This window comes from Emys orbicularis, chromosome 17 (assembly GCF_028017835.1).
Source record: "Emys orbicularis isolate rEmyOrb1 chromosome 17, rEmyOrb1.hap1, whole genome shotgun sequence".
Classification (NCBI taxonomy): Eukaryota; Metazoa; Chordata; order Testudines; family Emydidae; genus Emys; species Emys orbicularis.
This window is the reverse complement of record NC_088699.1, coordinates 4,639,366-4,659,236: the sequence shown is the minus strand read 5'-3', so window position 1 is coordinate 4,659,236 and position 19,871 is coordinate 4,639,366. Positions and strand designations below refer to the sequence as shown.

The 19,871-nt window shown below is 52.0% G+C and overlaps 1 protein-coding gene across 1 annotated transcript; it reads left to right on the top strand.

Moving 5' to 3' along the window:
- Positions 1–2,879: 2,879 nt before the first annotated feature.
- LOC135890756 (multidrug and toxin extrusion protein 1-like) lies at positions 2,880–19,223 on the top strand. Its single transcript, XM_065418172.1, has 17 exons — positions 2,880–3,050; positions 4,661–4,762; positions 5,024–5,092; positions 6,283–6,431; positions 7,392–7,434; positions 8,134–8,178; positions 9,503–9,600; positions 10,707–10,804; positions 11,554–11,667; positions 12,223–12,290; positions 13,292–13,400; positions 13,725–13,800; positions 14,591–14,660; positions 15,355–15,487; positions 16,760–16,854; positions 17,881–17,965; positions 19,003–19,223. Exons 1-17 carry the CDS (start codon positions 2,880–2,882, stop codon positions 19,221–19,223), a joined length of 1,746 nt encoding a protein of 581 aa, XP_065274244.1.
- Positions 19,224–19,871: the final 648 nt, after the last annotated feature.

Here is a 19,871-nt window from a genome sequence, read left to right as displayed (position 1 = left end):
GTATGTCTGGATCTCGTAACTATGCATTTGGTGCTATGCACTCCAATGGACACATTACTAGCAATCCACTTTTCCTCTGGATTTTCAAGCCAGAGCGACGCACGCAGCAAAACCTGCTCTATCATCGCTAACTGGTATTGAAACAAATACAACGGTCTCCAGTTCGTTAGACTGAGTCCCATTCCAACAAACTGACTCATCCTGAAACCAACGTCTCTCCCCTTAAGCCGCTGCATCCACATCACTGAGCCATGCGCACTTGTTAGCAATATGTCTTGAATTGCCCTTGGCTGCCGTTGCTTAGCTGGCTTTTCTAACTACAGAAGTGGCACATGGTTGCAACCGGGTCCATGTGTGTGACACCGTGCTGGGATTCTTCTCTGGCTCCCTCCAGTGAGTGTGAGGGTTTGATGAACTACAGTGACTGCTGGTTAAGAAATGCTTTACTAAGTCTTGAGTAGAAGAGATCCACAAAACCCCGTCACCTAATCTGAACTCCCAGCTTCTTCGTCCAGGTCAATCTTCGATCTAGTCTAAACTCAGAACAATAGAATCATAGACTACCAGGGTTGGAAGGGACCTCCGGAGGTCATCTAGCCCAACCCCCTGCTCAAAGCAGGACCAATCCCCAGACAGATTTTTGCCCCAGATTCCTAAAAAGCCCCCTCAAGGATTGAACTCACAACCCTGAGTTTAGCAGGCCAATGCTCAAACCACTGAGCTATATACAATGAGTAACGTAGCCCTCCTGGAGATGGGTGCAGACACGCTAACTGCTGTTCCATCTCCCCCTGTTCAGCCTAGGGGCAGATGGGACAGTAGTAGAAATACCTGCCCCTCTCTGCACTGTAGTGCAGGGGTCAGCTCGGAATTTTGCTTGCATGTGATTCATGCACTGAGACGCTTTGCATCACTGCAGTCGTTGGCCCCACAGTGCAGGAACAGGGAGTTGGACTCCCATTACCTGGCCCAGACTTGTGCAGTAAGAAATGTCTATGGATGAGTAACCTGTAGCAAAGGTCACTGTGAGAATGACCAGAATACAAATGAGGTTAGGGACTAAAGGGCAATCCTAACACAGGACGGGGGGAAAGAAATTGGCAGAGGCTGAGTCTGTTTGAATGCAGAAAGTCCCAGAAGGCAAAACCTTTCACGCAGAGAGAAATCAGATGCCAAATTAATGTTCATTTCACCAGATGAATGCCGGGGGTAGAACTGCAGCTAGCAGGGAAAGCAAGAGAACAAAGCAAGGCAGTGTAAGGGTACAATGGCTTATACATTGAATGAAATCCCCAGCACTGACCCTGTGAACATGGGGGGAGGCCAGACTTACAAGCTATAGGACCAGCATCCCCTCTGACCTGCTTCCCCCAGCCTTGGTTTTTCATTAACACAGCTAGGCTAAAAGGCAACAACGGTTTCCTTCAGCAGGAGTGAGCAAGCTTGGAACTGAATCAAGCAATGTTAGAGAGGAGCAGAGATCTCTGTGTGGGGCTGCGTCCCAACTGCAGATAGACTAATCCAAAGTTAGGAGCCAGGTGATTTGGGGAGCAACCACGAGACTCTATAAAGAGGACAGCACAACCGTCACTGGAAGGGATCAGGTGAAAGCCTCAGCCAACCAAAATAATAGGGGGGCAGCTCTTGAAGGGCCTAATCCTGCATCCATTGAAGTCACTGGGTGCCTTGTCACTGATTGCAATGGAGTCAGATCCTAGCAGCAACAGCATGGCAGAAAGCGTGTGCCTTCTCTCAGTGGAACCAGAGGATGTGTAAGTTGCACTGGCTACGCTGCTTGCCCGTGACACAGTTCAGTACCGGTGGAAGCTGCAGTGTAGACAGGACTCCAGCATTGTTACCCCCGGCCCCTCTAATTCTATTCTGCACAGATCTAGATGGCGTGGTGGTAAAAAAACAAAAAAAAAACCCCAGAGTCCTGGCTATGCCTGTGCAGCAGTCTGGTTCCACTGTTAGTCAGAAACCTGGGTTCTGTTCCTGGCCCTGACACTGATCTGAAGTCCCTTCACCTCCCGCTCCCTTTCCAGCTTGTTCCTGGTGATGACAAGTGCTCTGGCAGGGACTCTCTCTCACCGTGTTTGTACAGCGCTTAGCATAATGGGACCTCGAGGGCAGCTGGCACTGCTGCCATACAAACAATTGCCAGTGCAGACAAGGCCTCAGGCAGCAACGTGAAATCCACAGGGGACAAATCCCGCTTTCCTTCCTCAGCCCACATATCCCCACTGCATCCAGCACGCAAGCCCATGGCCAGGACACCCGTGCTAAGTGCCATGGGTTAATTAAGGAGCTTTACTTGAGTACTGACTCAGAAAGAGGAATGCCACCTTCCAGATCAGCCATGACACTTTTTGCAGCACCTCTTCTGTCCTTAGACCTCCCATTCAATTATGGGCCGGTACCAGCCTTGCTTAGCATGCAAGACAACATCACAAGGCAGTCTGGCTGCAGGAATTCCCCATCCCCAGAGGTTGCTGTCTCCAGCTGCCCCCATCAGGGCTGTCCATGCCACCCTGACATAGAATCATAGATGTGCAGGGCTGGAAGGGACCTCGAGAGGTCATCTAGGCCACCCCCCTGCGTGGAGGCAGAACCAAGCATACCTAGAACAGTATCCGACTCTGATGGAGGCTGTCCTGCTCCTGCTCCTCCTCCATGTGTCCCAGGGACTTTACTCATCACCTGTTCTCGGGCTGTGCCAGCAAGAGGGGGTGGCGGATAGGGGCATGCTCGCTCAGCCATGACTGAAGTGCACTCTGCTGCGGTTACGTAACGGTCGCCCGCTCGGGTCAGGTGAATCGAACGGGTTTAACCAACGGGGAAGGAAAAGAGGGTTAGTTATTCCCTGGAGCAGCGGCAGCATGGAGCTCGCGGGCCCCACTGATGAGAACCCCTTCAGAGATGCCAGGAGCATCGTCCTGCCCGCGCCATCCTCCGGCTGCGGGCAGAAGAGCAGCTGCTGGATTCGCCAGCTGATCCCATTCAACTTCTGGGAAGAGGCGAAGAAGCTGCTGGTGCTGTCGGGGCCATTGGTGAGGCGAGGGAGGGCTAGAGATAGCCGGGTTTGCGTTTGCCCAGTGAATTGGTGCAGGCGGGTCCCCTCAAGTTGGATCAGCAGAGCCCTGAGTCACATGGGTTTGAATCCTCCTTGCTGGGGGGCGAGGGGCTGCTGGATGGATTCCAGACTTCCAGGGGATGAGCTCCTGTAGGTTTTAAGTATCAGAGGGGTAGCCGTGTTAGTCTGGATCTGTAAACAGCAGCAAAGAGTCCTGTGGCACCTTATAGACTAACAGATGTATTGGAGCATGAGCTTTCGTGGGTGAATACCCACATGCATCCGAAGAAGTGGGCATTCACCCACGAAAGCTCATGCTCCAATACATCTGTTAGTCTATAAGGTGCCACAGGACTCTTTGCTGCTTTTGTAGGTTTTAAGTGGCATTTGGGGGTTTGACTCTCGTCGTCCTTCCTGCCCCATCCTGGATCTTCCTCCCTTAGCAGGCAGGCAAGCTGGCCAGCCCAGCTCAGCTCAGCACTCACCCTTCGTCCACTGGTTCTCCTAGTAAGTCCAGGCCCCCTCTTACTGCAAGGCTCAGAGCCCTGGTTCAGTTCATCCCCTGGTCCTGCCTCTCCCCTTTGCTGCATGCCGAAATGACCACTCGCCGCTTCCTGTGGTATAATCAGCAAAGGGGGAATGGGTGAGAGAGGAAAGGGAGGGAGGAACCGTAGGATTGGGTACAGTGCGGCACTGTTGAAGCCCCCAGCACTGGGGACACGGGTGGATGGTGCTCACTTGGAGAGGGAAAGGAACGAGACATCACAGATGCTAGCAGGAAAGCCCCTGTTCCTGGAAGGAGCGAGAGATCCGTGGGTGCAGGCACAGCCTTCCCCGGGCTGCACTGCTGAAGGCTTCTTGGCGTGTGCCTTGGAGCAGGTGTCTTGCGCACGATAGAGCAGGAGGCAAGCCGGAGGCTGCTCTGGGGTGGTTGAGGAGATGCTGTGACCCAAAGGGAATGGAGCAGGGCTAGTTTCAGCATTTAAAATGGTGGCAGCGGCTTGGGGCCCATCTAGACTAAGACTCTTCCCACCAGTGGAGCCGATCAGATATTACCAAATGTGAGATTTCTGGTGTAAATTGGGCCTGGGGTGTCGAAATGCAGCTCCGTCGCTCCCGTTCCAATCCGGGCTTGGCAGCATTACTGCGGGCTTACCCAGATGTAGCCGAGATCAGAGTCTGGCCGATTTCGCCAAACACCGAGAGCTGCTGGCGTCTGATGTCACCAGCCCTCGTGGAGTGTCAAGTGGAGTGATTAACCCTGAGCTGACCAGGGACCGGCTAGAACCGCAAGGAAACGAGTTGGTGACGGAGAGTCATTGCATCAGCCGAGTCTTGCAGAGAATTTCCAATGGCTGGTGGATAAACCTAAAACCAGCTTAATCTGGGGGTTGGGTTTTGTTGTTGTTTTTTTAAATATTCTAACATTCGTTAAACCCATTTGAATGGGGACAATCCCGTCCGCTCTCTTTTGTACAGTACAGGAAGAGTGTGTCCTCAGGGAGCCTCTCAGTGTATTCCCGCCCTGGACTCTGCAGCCTGCAGTCACCATGATCTCTGTTTTTCCTCCCCCTCCACCCTTTCTAGACCTTGATCCAGTTGCTGGTCTTTATGATACACATTGTAAGCTCTATATTCTGTGGCCATCTGGGGAAGGTTGAGTTGGCCTCCGTCTCGCTTGCTATTGCTGTAAGTATTTTAGTTCTGAGTCTTTACATAGGTTGTATCCTTTCATGCCAGCTCATGTATACTAAACGTCTCTTATCAAACAGTAACTAGGTAGTTGGAGCAGTGGGTTGATAGCTGAAGGGCTGGTAGCAGCCTGGGATAGAGGGGGACCTTTGACATCGCCTTTGCCTTTCAAAACCAGCCCTAGATGAAACCTGTGACCGTCTGAAATTGCACTTTCATGTTTTTTCACTGTTGTTTTATCATTATGACTATTTCCAGGTTATAAATGTTACTGGCATCTCTGTGGGGGTTGGTTTATCTTCCGCATGTGACACGTTAATATCCCAGGTAGGTAACAGCTGCTGGTTTCTGATCTCTTTGTTTTAGAGATGATGTGTTTTTTTAAAGACACTGGCTGAATAGAGTCGCCTATATTGCACAGTGCTGTCATAATTGGTGTCTGAGCTTCTGGAAGAGTCAGAGCCAAGTAGCTGAACCCTTAGAAATTCCAAACTCCATAGGTTTTGCCCTTCAGGACACCCAGGTGAGCAGATCCTATGAAAGGATCATACCAAGGAATGACTCGGTTGTCTAAGCAATTACCTAGATGCCCTAGAACATGCAGTTCAAAGCTCCATCCGGGTCCAATGTGGCTCTTCATCTCGCAAGGATCAATCACATGTCATGCTTCTGCAGAATGAGACGGCAATGTTCTCCCAGGACAATCTGGCTGCAGGAGTTGAGCCCAGGACTTCTGGATCTAAAGATATGAGCCTCTTACTCCTGTAGCAAAAGGACCAGGTCCATTAACTCCAGGGCTGTAACAGACTCATAAGCCACTAAGTGGGGTCAGAGAGCCACACTGTGGTAGCAGCTTTTAGACTAGTGGGTCTCAACCTTTCCAGACAACTGTACCCCTTTCAGGAGTCTGATTTGTCTTACGTACCCCAAGTTTCACCCCAGTTAAAAACTACTTGCTTACAAAAATCAAACATAAAAATGCAGCACAGTTACTGAAAAATTGCTGACTTTCTCATTTTTACCACATGATTATAAAATAAATCAATTGGAATATAAATATTGTACTTACATTTCAGTGTATGTATATTATACTATACTATCTAGGGCAGTATGAACATGTCACTGTCTGTATTAAATTTTAGTTTGTACTGACTTCACTAGTGCTTTCTATGTAGCCTGTTGTAAAAGTAGGCAAATATCTAGACGAGTTGGTGTACCCCCTGAAAGACCTCTGAGTACCCCCAGGGCTACATGTACCCCTGCTTGAGAACCACTGTCTTAGACCACCCTAAAAACCACATCCTACCTGCTTTGCATGGATACTGAAGGATCCCAGGGCATGTTTTTAATGACCCTCAAAGTCCTCACATGCCCCTGTGCTACAATAGGCAGTGGGTGACGCCCGACACTCCTGTGCAGTTCCTGTATGGACCCCGCAGACTCTTAGTGCAGTCCAGGGGTCGGAGGTGGAGAGCGTGGCTGAAGGATGCCATTGGATTTAACCTCTTGTTTTCCAGACGTATGGCGGTAAGAACATGAAGCGGGTGGGGACCATCCTGCAGCGTGGCACCCTCATCCTGCTGCTTTGCTGCTTCCCCTGCTGGGCTCTCTTCATCAACACCGAGCAGATCCTGCTGCTGGTCCGGCAGGACCCGGAGGTCTCCAGGTTGGGCGTGTGCTCCAGTTTGTACAGCTCCATGCTGCGGGTCACACTCTCTCCAAGAAACCAAGGGGACGGGTGCCTTACATTACGTGCTAAGGCCTCAGTGACACCGGAGCAGCCCCCTCATGTACCAGGCCCTGCCCTCAGCAACACTGGTGGAGCACTCCCTTCTCCCCATTGGCCCAGCCCTCGGCGACACTGGTGGAGCACTCCCTTCTCCCCATTGGCCGGGCCCAGGCCTCGGCGACACTGGTGGAGCACTCCCTTCTCCCCATTGGCCGGGCCCAGGCCTCGGCGACACCAGTATAGCCCCCTCCATTGGCCGGGCCCAGCCCTCGGCGACACTGGTGGAGCACTCCCTTCTTCCCATTGGCCAGGCCCAGCCCTCGGCGACACTGGTGGAGCACTCCCTTCTCTCCATTGGCCGGGCCCCGCCCTCGGCGACACCAGTGTAGCCCCCTCCATTGGCCGGGCTCAGCCCTCGGCGACACCAGTGTAGCCCCCTCCATTGGCCGGGCCCAGCCCTCGGCGACACTGGCGCAACCCCTCTCTCCCTATTGGATGGGTTCTGCCATCAGCTCGCCCCATGTAGCCCTGCCATCGTATTAATTGGGGTCACATCCATGGGTATAACCCAAGGCAGAATTTGGCCCTGAATCTTGCTGCCTTTTGAAGGCAAATTCTCTGCCTCCCTCTTGCACAGCAGTGGATTATCCCGAGGCAGGCAGCTTATCAAACGGGTCTCCGCAGGGGAGCCGTTTTTTGTAACAATGCTACTGAGCTGTGGCTCGGTAGGAAGGTGTAGCCGCAGTGGAGGAAGGTGGAGGATAGTTGGTCCTGCTGGTCCCATACCCCCCTACATTACCCAGCGAGCGCGGAGGGGCAGGCCAGGGCTGGCAGGGGAAGAGGGTTGTTTTGGAAGATGCCCTGGTACTAATTGTGGGGTTTTGTATCTTCCCCCAGGTTAACCCAGGTTTATGTGATGATTTTTATCCCAGCTCTTCCCGTAAGTTCCCATTACCCTCGACTCTCTCGATCAGTCACTGCTAGGAAGTCACGTCCCCCAGAGCCCAAAGCCAGATGCCGCCTGCGCCCGCCCCCTCAGCTCAATGGAGTCCCATGGCCCCTTTCTCGCCTGCAGTGGCTTCTTGCATGCGAAATAGTCTCTCTCCTTCCTGCAGGAATGTTCAAAATTGGGGACAGCCCTGGGTGGAGCCTCGCAAGGATCTACTTGGGCACTGGCCCCGGGCAAGTGCTCTGTGGGATTTTTAGGACAGGCCAGTAAACTCTCTTCGCTTTTTCATTCTCTTCAAGGGCTAGTGAATAGATAATGTTATTACTACTGTTATTTTTTCCCTAGTGTCCAAGAGCATCTTAAGGGTTTTTGTGCCGGGGCTGCTAAATTTTCATTTACCAGTTTACCAAGCTGGCTTAGTAGGTTTAATGTGGGGAGCAGGATGAATCCGGCATCTCACCCTGACTTTGCAGTTAGCCCTGGGCTCTGTTACCTGCTAGGGCTTTTGAATGGCACTGGAAGTACGTTTTTGTCCTGCACCCCCAGCCGCAGTGATGCCGTCCAAACCAGACCCTCCTTCCTGTGCCCCAGGAACACCAGCTGGGCACTGTGCTTTCTGCTTCTCCTGTAATCTCTAGACTCTGCTCTGAACGGTCCCCTGATCTCAGTCTGATTCACTGATTTTTGCAGGCCGCATTTCTGTACCAGTTGGAGACGAGATATTTGCAGAATCAGGTAGGCTGCCCCTTTACCTTCACGTTCACCTCTTTGTTGAGTAAAGGGGGCAAATCTCTCATTCTGTGCCATTGCGCAGGGTTTCTCTCTCAGGTAATTGGCCCCGAGAGCTCACATCTGTTTTGCACCGTGTCCAGTAGCACATATAAAACGCATGCCAGGTAGGGTCCTAGTGCTGCAGTTTGAGCCGACCACCAGGGCCTGGGTTCAGTGCAGCAGCTTCGTTTGCATTTGTGCTAATGATTGGCCAATCCTACCTCTGTTATGAGTTCGGGAAAAACAAAGGTTTTCCGACATGACCTTCCCATTGGCGTTCACTCCAAATGCATTTAGCTGCCCTTTTAGATTCCAGCTAATGAATCGTCTCACTTTGCACATGCTGATATTTCAGTGGATCAGCTGCATGCCGCCTATTTTCCAAGGCAATAGCGATCGTGAATTTTGCTCTCTGGCTTTATTTTCCACAGGTCAATCTTTGTAGCCAGTTCTGGTTAGATGGGTTTTGTGGGCATTCCCGACTCTAACTAATAACTGCAGCAGGACGGTAGGGTATTAGTTCTGCATCTGTATTCCTTCTTTGAGGAGCTCTCTGCAGTAAGAACTGCCACTCAGAAACAATATTTGCACAGCTCTGAGGATGTCAGCCACGTTTTGCAAGGATGTGCAAAGTACCATTATGCCTAGTCTACATGTAGGGAAACTGAGGCACAGAACAGTTAAGAACTAGACATTTCAGGAGTGGCCTCTAAATCTGTGGTCAGGCTTTCAGAAGTGCTGAGCACCAATAGCTCCCACTGACTTCAAAGGGATTATGGGTGCTCAGTGCTTCTGAAAATCAGGCCTTGGGGCTCTGATTTTGGGCACCTACAGACTAAAGGTACCCTAAATTAGAGGCCCCTTTTGAAAATCTGGGCCTACGTTACTTACCCAGGATTACACGGCAAGTTAATGAGGGAACTGGGAACAGAACTCAGATCTCCTGCTCTCACCACTCAACCCGCTGCTTCCTGAATGGTGTTTGTAAAGAGCAATAATTCTGATACAACTGGAGGCTCCTAGCCAATCAGAATACAGAGCTACTTCCCCTCAAATACAAGGCTGCTCTCTTGAATAAAATTCCACCACAGCATCACCAGTTCTACCCTCCCCGGTCACTCCCCCACTCTCATCTGCCTCCATTGCTACCCAAGAGTTTGGTATTGAACAGATTGGTGAAGCACGAACATACGCCTTTCTCCAGAAGCCATGTTTATATTTTAGACAAGGCAACAAAAATCCAGGAGCCCTGGAAAAAAACACATATCTGTATTTTGTTTAATTTCAGAGGATAATCTGGCCGGAGGTGCTAAGTGGCATCACTGGAAATATCATAAATGCCATTGCAAACTATGTCTTTATCTACGTGCTGGACCTCGGAGTCATGTGAGTAGTGCCTGAATATTTGGAAGACCGAAACTAGACGTCCAGCTATGGCTCGATCCTGAGTGGTACTGATTTTGGGGGGCCAACTTGAGACCTCCTTTCAAGGGGCTTGATTTTTCAGAGACCAGATGCTCAGCACTTCAGAAAAATCAGATCCCTTTACAGGTGTCTCAAGTTGGGCACCCAAAAGCATTAGCCACTGTGAAAAATCGTGGCCCAAGTGAACAAATGTGACTTGGTCACGGATGGCTACTGAGACACAGCTTGGATCTCTAGAGGATACTAAAGCTCTCTTAACTTGCACATGGTTTCCAGCTGAGGCCAGTGGGACATTGCTTAAAGGATAAAACCAAGCAAGGGCCCAATATTTGGCCCAGTGGTATGACTAGCTCTCTTCATCCAGAAAACCAGGCCCTGAGGCGATCCATAGGGATCCCATTGGCCATTGCAGAAATGCAGTCCCCTCTCACTGGGTACGTTCACCAGATACAGAACAGACACTGCCTTGACGTCCTTTCTCTGTAAAACCCCCACTTGCTCTCTCAGCACTGGCTGTGACGGAGGCAGGACTTCAGGACCCAAAAGCATTAGCGTAGGAAGTGAAGCAGCTGTGAGTTCCTGTTTGTGCAATGCTTGGGAGATGGAAAGTGCTGTTGTAGGACGGAGTCATTTATCTGGGTAAAAGCACAGGGCAAATATACACACGCCAGCTGGAAACTGACTGGTAGCAAAGGGTTCCATGGAGCCTTCTGGGATAGGGAGTCCCAGCCAATCAGATCGTACCTAGTGAGATGTTCGTGCCGTAGCAAACCAGCCCGTGAGGATAAGCAGGTGGGGTGCTAGTCTAGTCCATCCACCCCAGCATTCTGCCCCCTGAAGGGACCGATTCCTAACGCTTCAGAGGGAGGTGAACTCCCCACTCACTGAGTACCCGCTCAGCAATGCAACGCTGGGTGTGGAGTGGGTGAGATGCTCTTGTCGTCTGCGCAAGTGTCTTCGGTTCAGCTCCTAAGCGAGGCTTTATCTGCAGCTAGAGCAACTGCCGGCGAGACAGGGCTCTCTCCAAGAGCAGAAAGTCCAACTGGCTTTCTCTGTCCCTTTCCCAGGGGTTCCGCCTGGGCAAACACTATTGCTCAGTACACTCAAGCCATCTTCCTGTTCCTGTACATTGTTGCGAAGAAGCTCCATGTGGAGACCTGGGGAGGTGTAGTATCTTTCTGTTATGCTCTCGTGTGTCTGCAAAACTCTCTGCTTCCCATGGGAGACCCTCTCAGCTCCCCCTTCCATTGATTTTAATTCCGTGGGTGAGAAGGGTTAATATTAACCTTGGTATAAGCCTGTCTGCCAGATGCCGCGTTGTGTAAGTTACAGCTCAGATCGACAGAGCGTATCACGAATGCTGGGTGAGCCTGGAAAGAAAGTCGTGTCGGTGAGCAGCGTTCCTGGGGAACTGAACCTCGCTTCTAAAGCTGCCAGAGGTCCCCGTGCTGCCATCAGAACAGCACCCATCCCATCCTGCTGGCTGTTCTGCGCGGGTGCAGGAGTCACCTGTAGAACTGGGGTCTTGGTTTGAGAGTGTCACTTAGGGCTCTCTGGGCCCACTGGGATGTGTTAACGGACAAAGCACACTCGCCATTGCTGGAGTTCCTGCTGAGGTTACAGCGCGGCTTGGGAGGGCCCATTGAGTACGGAAAGGGTGGCAGTTTCCCCCTGGGATTTACAGAAATGTCCAACCTGGTCCCTAGCACTCTCTCTAACATGGCCTAGGCCCCGAAGAGATTAGGGCCAACTCCAAACGCTCTTGGAGTTTGGGTGCATCTGAATCGGGGCTTTTTCTCTTTGCACGTCGCTTGCTCTGGAAAGTGAAAATAGACCCAGTCAGTTTCACTTCCTGGTTCTCCATGTGCTGACCCCCCAGGCTGACTCTTTACACCCTTCATCTTCTTGTCCCAGGCTGGTCCAGCGAGTGCCTCCAGGAGTGGGACACCTTCATCACTCTGGCTGTGCCCAGCATGCTCATGATATGCATCGAGTGGTGGACCTACGAAATCGGAAGCTTCCTGATAGGTTAGTGATGGGAGGAGCATGTTGATGGGGTGCTAGAAATATCATCCCCAAGGAGGATCACTACAGTGGTTCTCAACCAGGGGTACATGTACCCTTGGGGGTACTCAGACGTCTTCCTGGGGGTACATCAACCCAGCTAGATATTTGCCTAGTTTTACAACTGTCTACATAAAAAGCACTAGCGAAGTCAGTACAAACTAAAAGTTCGTACAATGACTTGTTTACACTGCTGTATAGACTATACACTGAAATGTAAGTACAATCTTTATCTTCCAGTCGATTTAGTTTATAATGATATGGTAAAAAGGAGAACAGCAGCAGTTTTTCAGTACTAGCATGCTGTGGCACTTGTGTATCTTTGTGTGTGATGTTGTAGGCGAGTAGTTTTTGAGTGAGGGAGTTTTTAAACTTGGGGTACGCAAGACAAACCAGCCTCCTGAAAGGAGTCCGGACAGGTTGAGAGCCACCGATCTGCTGACGTTTCACCTCCTCTTTGAAAGGCTCCTTTTCTGGGGAGCAAACTACAAAATTCTGTTGTTTTCCCCCCGAATTCAGGCCTGCTGAGTGTAGTGGAGCTTTCCGCACAATCCATCATTTATGAGGTGTCCACGGTGTCGTACATGGTAAGAATTCGGGGTTATTATTTACGTTCCTGCACCACCTAAAGGCCCCCCCTGAGAGAGCCCCCCATTGTGCTGGGCGCTGACAAGCCATGCGAGACAGCCCCTGCTCTGACGCGCTTACGGTCGAAATAGGCAGAGGAAGTATCCACAGTGGGCAGGGCGGGAGGCGAGGCCCAGAGAGACTTGCTCGGGGTCGCACAGGGCATCTGGTGGCAGAGCAGGGAGTCAATGCCAGATCTGAGTCCCAGGCTCAGTCGAGAGGGGCTAATATCTGCATTCATTTGTAGCTGCTCTGGCCATTCCCAAGAAGATGCTCCGTGGGGGCGAGGAGGGACTCACAAGCCTAGCAGCAGCCCCCAGGCGCCTTCTACACCGTTCCTTAAACCTGTTCATCCAGCAAACGGAGCCAGCCCCTAACTAGCCCTGATGGCGCTAGAGGCCATCAGCCTAAGGCAGAACGACACCAACGCCTGTCACCAGACAGCCACTCAGACTGAAGTATTAGCCTTAACTGCAGTCAGTCCCAAACATGTCCCACATCTGTCTCCTGGGCCCAGCTTCCACAAGTGCCCAGACCTGTGCCTGTCTCCTGCTCCTGGCCTGTCAATCCATAATACCCAGCAGTTTGGGGTTTAGAGAGACGTTATCAGTACTCCCCAGCTGTCAGGCAGGCCAGTGTTCTCCCTTATTTACAGATGGGGAAACTGAGGCTGGGAGGTGAAGTGACTTGCCCAAGGTCACAGATGGGAATCGGGGTCAGAGGCAGGATGAGAGCCCCTGCCCGGGCGCCGATTACACCTGGCTGTAGCCCCTCCCTCTGCCTGACCTAAAGTTTTGCCTCCTGCTCTGCAGAGCTCTCTCCACATTCACTTTCATTAGCTCACGGCCGCCTCCGAGCGATTGTCTCGGCTGGAGGGGTTGTAACACTTGTCCCCCTGGGTCACTGTCGCCCACGACGTCCCCTCCCCAGACCAACGTGTGTCGGTGCTTTGGGATTTCAGATTCACTACGGACTCAGCATAGCCGTCAGCATTCAGGTGGGGAACGCGCTGGGCGCTGGGAACATAGAGGAGGCCAAGAGATCTTCCACCACCAGCATGCTGTGCACAGGTACGTGACTCTGCACTGGCTCCACCCCTCCTCGGTGGCCAGGGAGTGGGGGCTCAGTCCATATGCTACGGTGCCAGTCAAAGCGAGACGCTCATGGCTCTTCCTAGTGCCGGGCATAGCAAGGGCAGCTGTTTTTGCAAGCTTCCTACACCAATCTGTGCCAGTTGCACCTCAGTTCTCCACCTAGGGACCAGGGTGACAGCCCCGGTTTTGTTTACGCTTGTGGCCTGAGCCAGGTTGCTCAGGTTCTGACAGGAACTGGATTTCACGTAGTCGTCAGCTTGTGCTTGCTCTGTTCGACTGACTCCTGACTCTGCTTTTCAGGGTTTCTTTGCCTGGTGGTGGGCGTCATATTAGCAGCCACAAAGGATGTGCTGGGATACATATTTACCAGTGACAGGTGAGTTGCTCCAATTCAGTACTACAGTCCTTTCAGAACAAAGATGACAAGTCACTATTAAAGATTGAGCCAAGGGAAGACTTGTTTGGAGGCTTAGAAGAGCCTGCTCCCAAGCCCACTGAAGTCAGGGGAAAGGTTCCCAGTGACTGCAGGGGACCTTAGCGCATGGGGTGGACACACTTGCCTTCTCCTACGCACAGTCTCCCTTAGTCATCCGAGTACAAAGCCGGGATCTCACTGGAAAAATGATGCTGCATCTGAGCCGGGCTTCACTCGAAAGAGAGCGCGCCTTGGTGTATGTTCCTCTTGATTTGAATCTGAGTGAATTTTGTTTCGGGAGACGTCAGCTGATCAAGTCACAGGGGAAAGCCTGCTGCGAAAAGCGTAGTTAGCAGGGCGGTGCAGATGCCACCTGGCCCAACTGATTTTCCTGATCACACACGAAGACGCCCGAAACCCTCAATCGCTGGTTGAAGACCAGCCAGCCCAGGGCGAAGAGTGATTTATGAGCGGCTGACTTTTCCCAATGCAGCAGCAGAAACGAGGCTCAGAACTTCCTGTAACTCACAGTTTAGTCCCAGCCTGCGGTACGGCCCTGTAGTACCGTTGGGCTCGGTTGCACTATAAAGCGTGTGCTGTAAGCAGGTCTCTCTCCGGGCACGTTGGTGCAAGCCTGTGAGGGTCAGCAGGTTGTACAGAATGCAGCAATGTGTTAGGGGCACGAATTAGTTGAGCTGTGACAGATGCACTTTATTTCTAAGCCTGATTGCCTCCTTCATTCCTCAAACAGAGAGATCATTGCCCTGGTGGCTTGGGTTATGCCAGTGTACGTGGCCGTCCACGTGTTTGAAGCCGGCTGTGTAAGTACTTCAGGGAATTAGCTGTGCTGCTGCATTTGCTATCAGACGGTATTTCTGACACTGGTGGGATTCAGTTCCAGGTTGATCAAGGAGAGAATTCAGAGCTCATGGCTAAGAGCCTGAGTAATGTCTGCCTCCAAGTTCACAGGCCCTAGGGACGGACTCGGAGGAACGAATACATCCGATGTAATGGGGAAACTGGCCAAAAGGAAAATCTTGTAATAGCAGGGCTAATAGTTTATGGTGCATTCAGATGGAAGGGAGGGGGTAGGTATGGGGAAAGAAGGGAAGGAACGCAGGAAACATTCCCTACCTTTGGGCCTACAGGAATTACTGTGTGGATGGTCTGTGAGCAGGAGACAGAGCAGTGAGTACAGAAGAGAGACAAACCGTGGTCATTTGGAAGCAGCCCATGGCTGCCAGGGGCTGGATTGAAGAAAGCAGGTTCTCCTGGGGCGAGGCTCTTATACAAGCTTCCAGGGGTTACCAGCTGCCTGGCTGCAACCAGCCATGAAGTGAGGGCTCAGCTGTGGTGAGGGTGTTCCCCCCCACCCCCCGGGGTTCGATAGGGGTCAATAAGGACAAGTAAAGCAACCAATATGTGTGGGCAGCTGCTGCAGCCAGCACCGAGCCTAGGGGTCTTAGTGCAACCAGCACACATCCTTCAGAGTCGTCTTGTCCTCCCCCCTTGCAGTGCGTAACCAGCGGCGTGCTAAGAGGCGTGGGGAAGCAGAAGATCGGCGCGATCTTGAATGCTGTTGGCTACTACGCCGTGGGCCTGCCATTGGGAAGCGTGCTGTTGTTCGTGGCCAGGATTGGAATGATAGGTACAAACATCGGAAGGGGGGGAAAGGGAATTGGCCCTTTAGCCCTGGAAATACAGAGGCCAAAATCCCAGGGCAAAACGAGCCCAGCTCCAGATGTTCTAGGTTAGACGCCACTGGTCGTGTCCCAGGAACAGGGCTAAGTTGTTACCCTGCCTTTGGCCATGTCTCTTGGCTGCTTTTTTTTTTTTTTTTAACCCAAGGCATAAAAGCTTTAGTGCCTTTAAAATGCGCCTAAAGGTTACACCGTCCTTGTGCTGGCTGGTGTTGGTAGAGGGGTGGGGTCGGAGGCTGGGGGTGGGTTTCGAGGGAGTGGGTTTGGGACATTGCGCCTGTTTGGTGCATACTAAACTCAGCTGAAATGTGCTTTAGAAGCAAAGATTCCAAAGCCAGAAGGGACCCCAGTGAGCTGTCTTCTGTCCCTTCGCCCCTCCTTGAAACAGCCCAAATTCCATCCAGCCTCCAGCCCCCCCTAAAAACCCAACCCCCTCACAGCCCACATCTCGCACCCGCCGCCTCCCAGAACAGTTCCATCGCTGTCTGACAGCCCAAGAAAAATTCCATCTTCCCCCCCAAAAATGCATCTCTTCCTCCCCACCCCCCAGGGGTGCTGGGAGCCATTGACCCAAACTGCAAACCCTGTATATAATGGAAACCACTTCAAGCCAGGGGCTGCGGCCGCCCCCACAACCCCCCTAGTTCCCTGCCCCCCACAACCCAACCTCGGCTTCAACACCAGTGTCCTCTCCAGCTCCCCCCCCATTCCATCTCCCTCCCACCACCGTATTCATCTACACCTGGCTGGTTAACACCCCCTTTCCCTCCTTACCTGGGGGAGTCTGGCAGAAACAGGAGATCCCCTAGGCTGGCTGGGCTGCTCAGGGCCTCTCCCTGGCTGGGTTCCTTTGGGCCTGGATCTTCCCTTGGGAGTCCCTCCTAGGATTGGGGAGGAACCACCTGAGCAGGCAGGTGTAGTATTAAGGGCCCTGACTGTACTGTGCAGCAGTGGCCACTAGGTGGCAGTGTTGCGCAGCTCCCCACCAGGTACAGCGAGGCCAAGCATATGGCAGGAGCAATTCCCCAGTTCCCTGGTGGCCCAATCCTAAGTGTTCGGGCCCATGCTGGGCGTGTGTAGGCAGCAAAGCAGCGGGAGACACAGGCTTGCAGGGCCAGGAGGAGATTCCATCTGAAGTGTTTCTATAGCACCTGCCACCCTAGCTTTCATCTGGGGACCGAGCGAGTTCGTCTGGTTAACGCCAGCGTTTCCTCTCCCAGGCCTCTGGGTCGGCTTGCTGATCAGCGCCTTTATCCCAGCCAGCTGCTCCGTCATCTACATTGGGCGGATGAACTGGAAAAGGGCCTCCGAGGAGGTAACCAGCTTTACTTTAGTGTATTGCAGGTTGTATCGGGCATGTGTACAAGGGGGGGGCCGGGGGTGATGGCGCAGACCTATTAGTGAAACATCTTCGGGTCCCTGAATAGCGGTGACTTAGACAGCAGCAGTGGGCTCAGTGCAGCCCTTGGGTGAGGTTCTCTGCCCTGGTATGCCACCATATTGGCCACTCCTGCCTTTAACAGCTCTGACTAAATATTAATGTTAGAATCACGATGACTGGCTAACACTCGTCACCATATCTATCCTTCCTGACTAATCAATAATCAGTTACTCCTTTAGGGGCCTCCCCAGTCACTCTTCTCAACGCGTTAACCACGAGTGGGGTCGCTCTGTTCCCATGGCAGGGAGCCAGCTGGCCATGTGGTTAAAGGGGAAGGGAAGGAAGGCCTCTTCCTGGCCCTGTTCTGAGTTCCACGGAGCTCCTGCAACCTTTGCTGCCAGCCTGAGCACACAAAGCCCAGCAAAAGGTGCCAGACCCCGCACTGCTGAATGCTTCCATGTTGCAGGAGAAGGCTGGACAGCACCATGAAAACTGATCTGTAGCTATTTTGGCTTAACGCAAGGGGTTTGTGTAGCCAGAGCTTCTATTCATGATTTGGGCTCCTGCTAGTTTTTCATATATAGTTGAAAGCAGTTCAGGTCACCTATAACTCACTGGGTCCTTGCGGGGTTTTAATGCCAACTCTGGATAGAGAGCTCATGAGCAAACCAGTTTGGATAAAACACACACAAGCAACTTAAACCTCTCAGCCCTTGGATACTTTTTGATCTGGGTTTGCTCTCTGGGTTCTTTCTTTACTCACAACATCCACGCCAGTAAAAGCTCCATATTCATGTAACACAAATCTCAGGGCCAGGCAGTAATAGCTCCTGTGAGACAAACCGTATATCTGAAAGGTGATAGTAAAACTTGCTTTTTAAGACAAATACATTTTCCCTTCTAACCTGCTGCATACAACAGTGATCGTCTGAGTACTGTACAGTGTGTTTATGTTCCTAGGCTCAGCAACGGGCAGGTGTGAGCCAGTTGGCCGGCAAGGATTTGAACTCAGCTCCTGTCTCACACAAGATGGCGCTCCCCTCTGGTAGGGAACAGGGTTGATTTACTAATGGCCTAATATTGTGACTAGGGTGACCAGACAAGAAGTGTGAAAAATTGGGACGGGGGGGGGGGAAGGGGGAGGTAATAGGAGCCTATATAAGAAAAAGACCAAAAATCAGGACTGTCCCTATAAAATCAGGACATCTGGTCACCCTAATTGTGACCTGCAGATGTTCAGGTAGCACATATATGACTCCTGAGTAACTGAAGTGCTGCCCAGTGGGTAGCTAACTAAAATCACTCCCGTTCTCGGCAAGTATGTTGGGCAGTATGTGTGCACATGTCTAAGCAGTTTGGGGGAAGCTGATTTTAAGTGCGTTGATTATAGAATGCGTAAAAGCAGCATTACCATGCTTTGCACTAGTTACAGTGCAAGCCACGCTAGGGCTAGTGTTAGGAAAGGAATCCTCAAGTCCCAATGTGGAAACCTGACATACCTGCAGGGAAACTAAGGGTGTCGCCGCATAGCTCTGGGCTGAGTGGACTCTCGCCCGTGCTGGTTTAGAGCTGCTGTCTCTCGACCCATGAAGATCTAGGCTGCTCACCAAGTGGAATTTCTAGGCACCAGCAGCAGTAGGCTGAGCCCAGAGCACCTGGGAGGGTGGAGCCTGTTCCCTTCTGCAGCAGGCCTGCAATCCAGCTTATCTTAAAACAATCAACGGGTTTTAAAGAGCAGAGACAGCAAAACCCCTCCTACTTCTAATAAGTGCTCGGTCTGCTCAGCTCTATTTTCCTTTGCACCCTGTAGTGAGGGGCGGGCACAGGGCTCTTCCTGCAGGCTTTGGAGAGGAGGGAAACACCAGCTAGAAGAATGGGAATTGAGGCGTAAAGGCAGAAGAGGAGGGGATCATCTGGGTTGTAAGGAAGCAGTTTAAGGACAGTGCTCCCAGAGAGACATCTTCAGCATTGGGCCAGGGAGCAGTTTCATTTGTGAAGTCTCTGCCGGCTATCCTAGCGCTGCCAGCTGGCAACTCAGTTCTACAGCCTGAGCAGTACCATTGCCCCTCCTCTGTGTTGCAGTGGAAGCAGAAGCCCCGAACGGCGTTGTTCTGACGCGCATCACTAAGACCGAGGGTCAGACGTACCGGCTAACGCTCCAGGAAGCCACGCCTGCCCTTTCCACTGTGGGTGAAATGCTGTCTGTGAAGCAGCTGATCATACGGCGCGGGCTGGCCGTCACCGCAGCTATTGCTGTACTCGCAGTAGGCATTCTAATAAGGGTCATTACTATCCACCACTAGCGTCACGCTAGGGGTGTGGATAAAGGGAAGGAGACCCCTTCTGGCTCACTCGGTAGCTGAAACATGGACCCAGCTACAGACGACTAACGCTCCACAGGTCCTACTGTCACAGCAAGGGCAAAGATCCCACTTCCTCAGAAGACTAGAACTGACCAGCACTATGAGTTGCTCTACATGATGCCCTTGGAAACGGCCACAGGCTGCTATGGGAATCTCATCCCACAGCTGGCTGAACAGGCTGGAAACACTTTGGAGGACTGCCCTCTCTACCCACAGCAGCTTCTCAAGTGCAAGCACTGATAACTTATCACCACCGTGAACTTTTATTGCTTGTGATCAGATAGCAGCAGCAATAGCTTGTGTGTACAGGACTGCTGGCATGGTGATTAAATGGCATTTAATGATGAATAAATCTCTCAAGCTGCCAGTTAGGGTATTGCAATGGCTCCTCTGGTTTGAAATTCATGTTGGTGTTTGGCTGCCACGGCAGAAGACAATCACTGAGCTCTAGTTAGCTGTGAACCTCTTCAGAGCATATTCTCCATCTCTGCTCTCAGAGTGGTGTATCTGCTTCAGATGCATGCTGCCTGAAAGGACTGCTCCATAGGGGGAGAGACAGTCGTCATGGAAGGAACAGCTTTCCAAAGG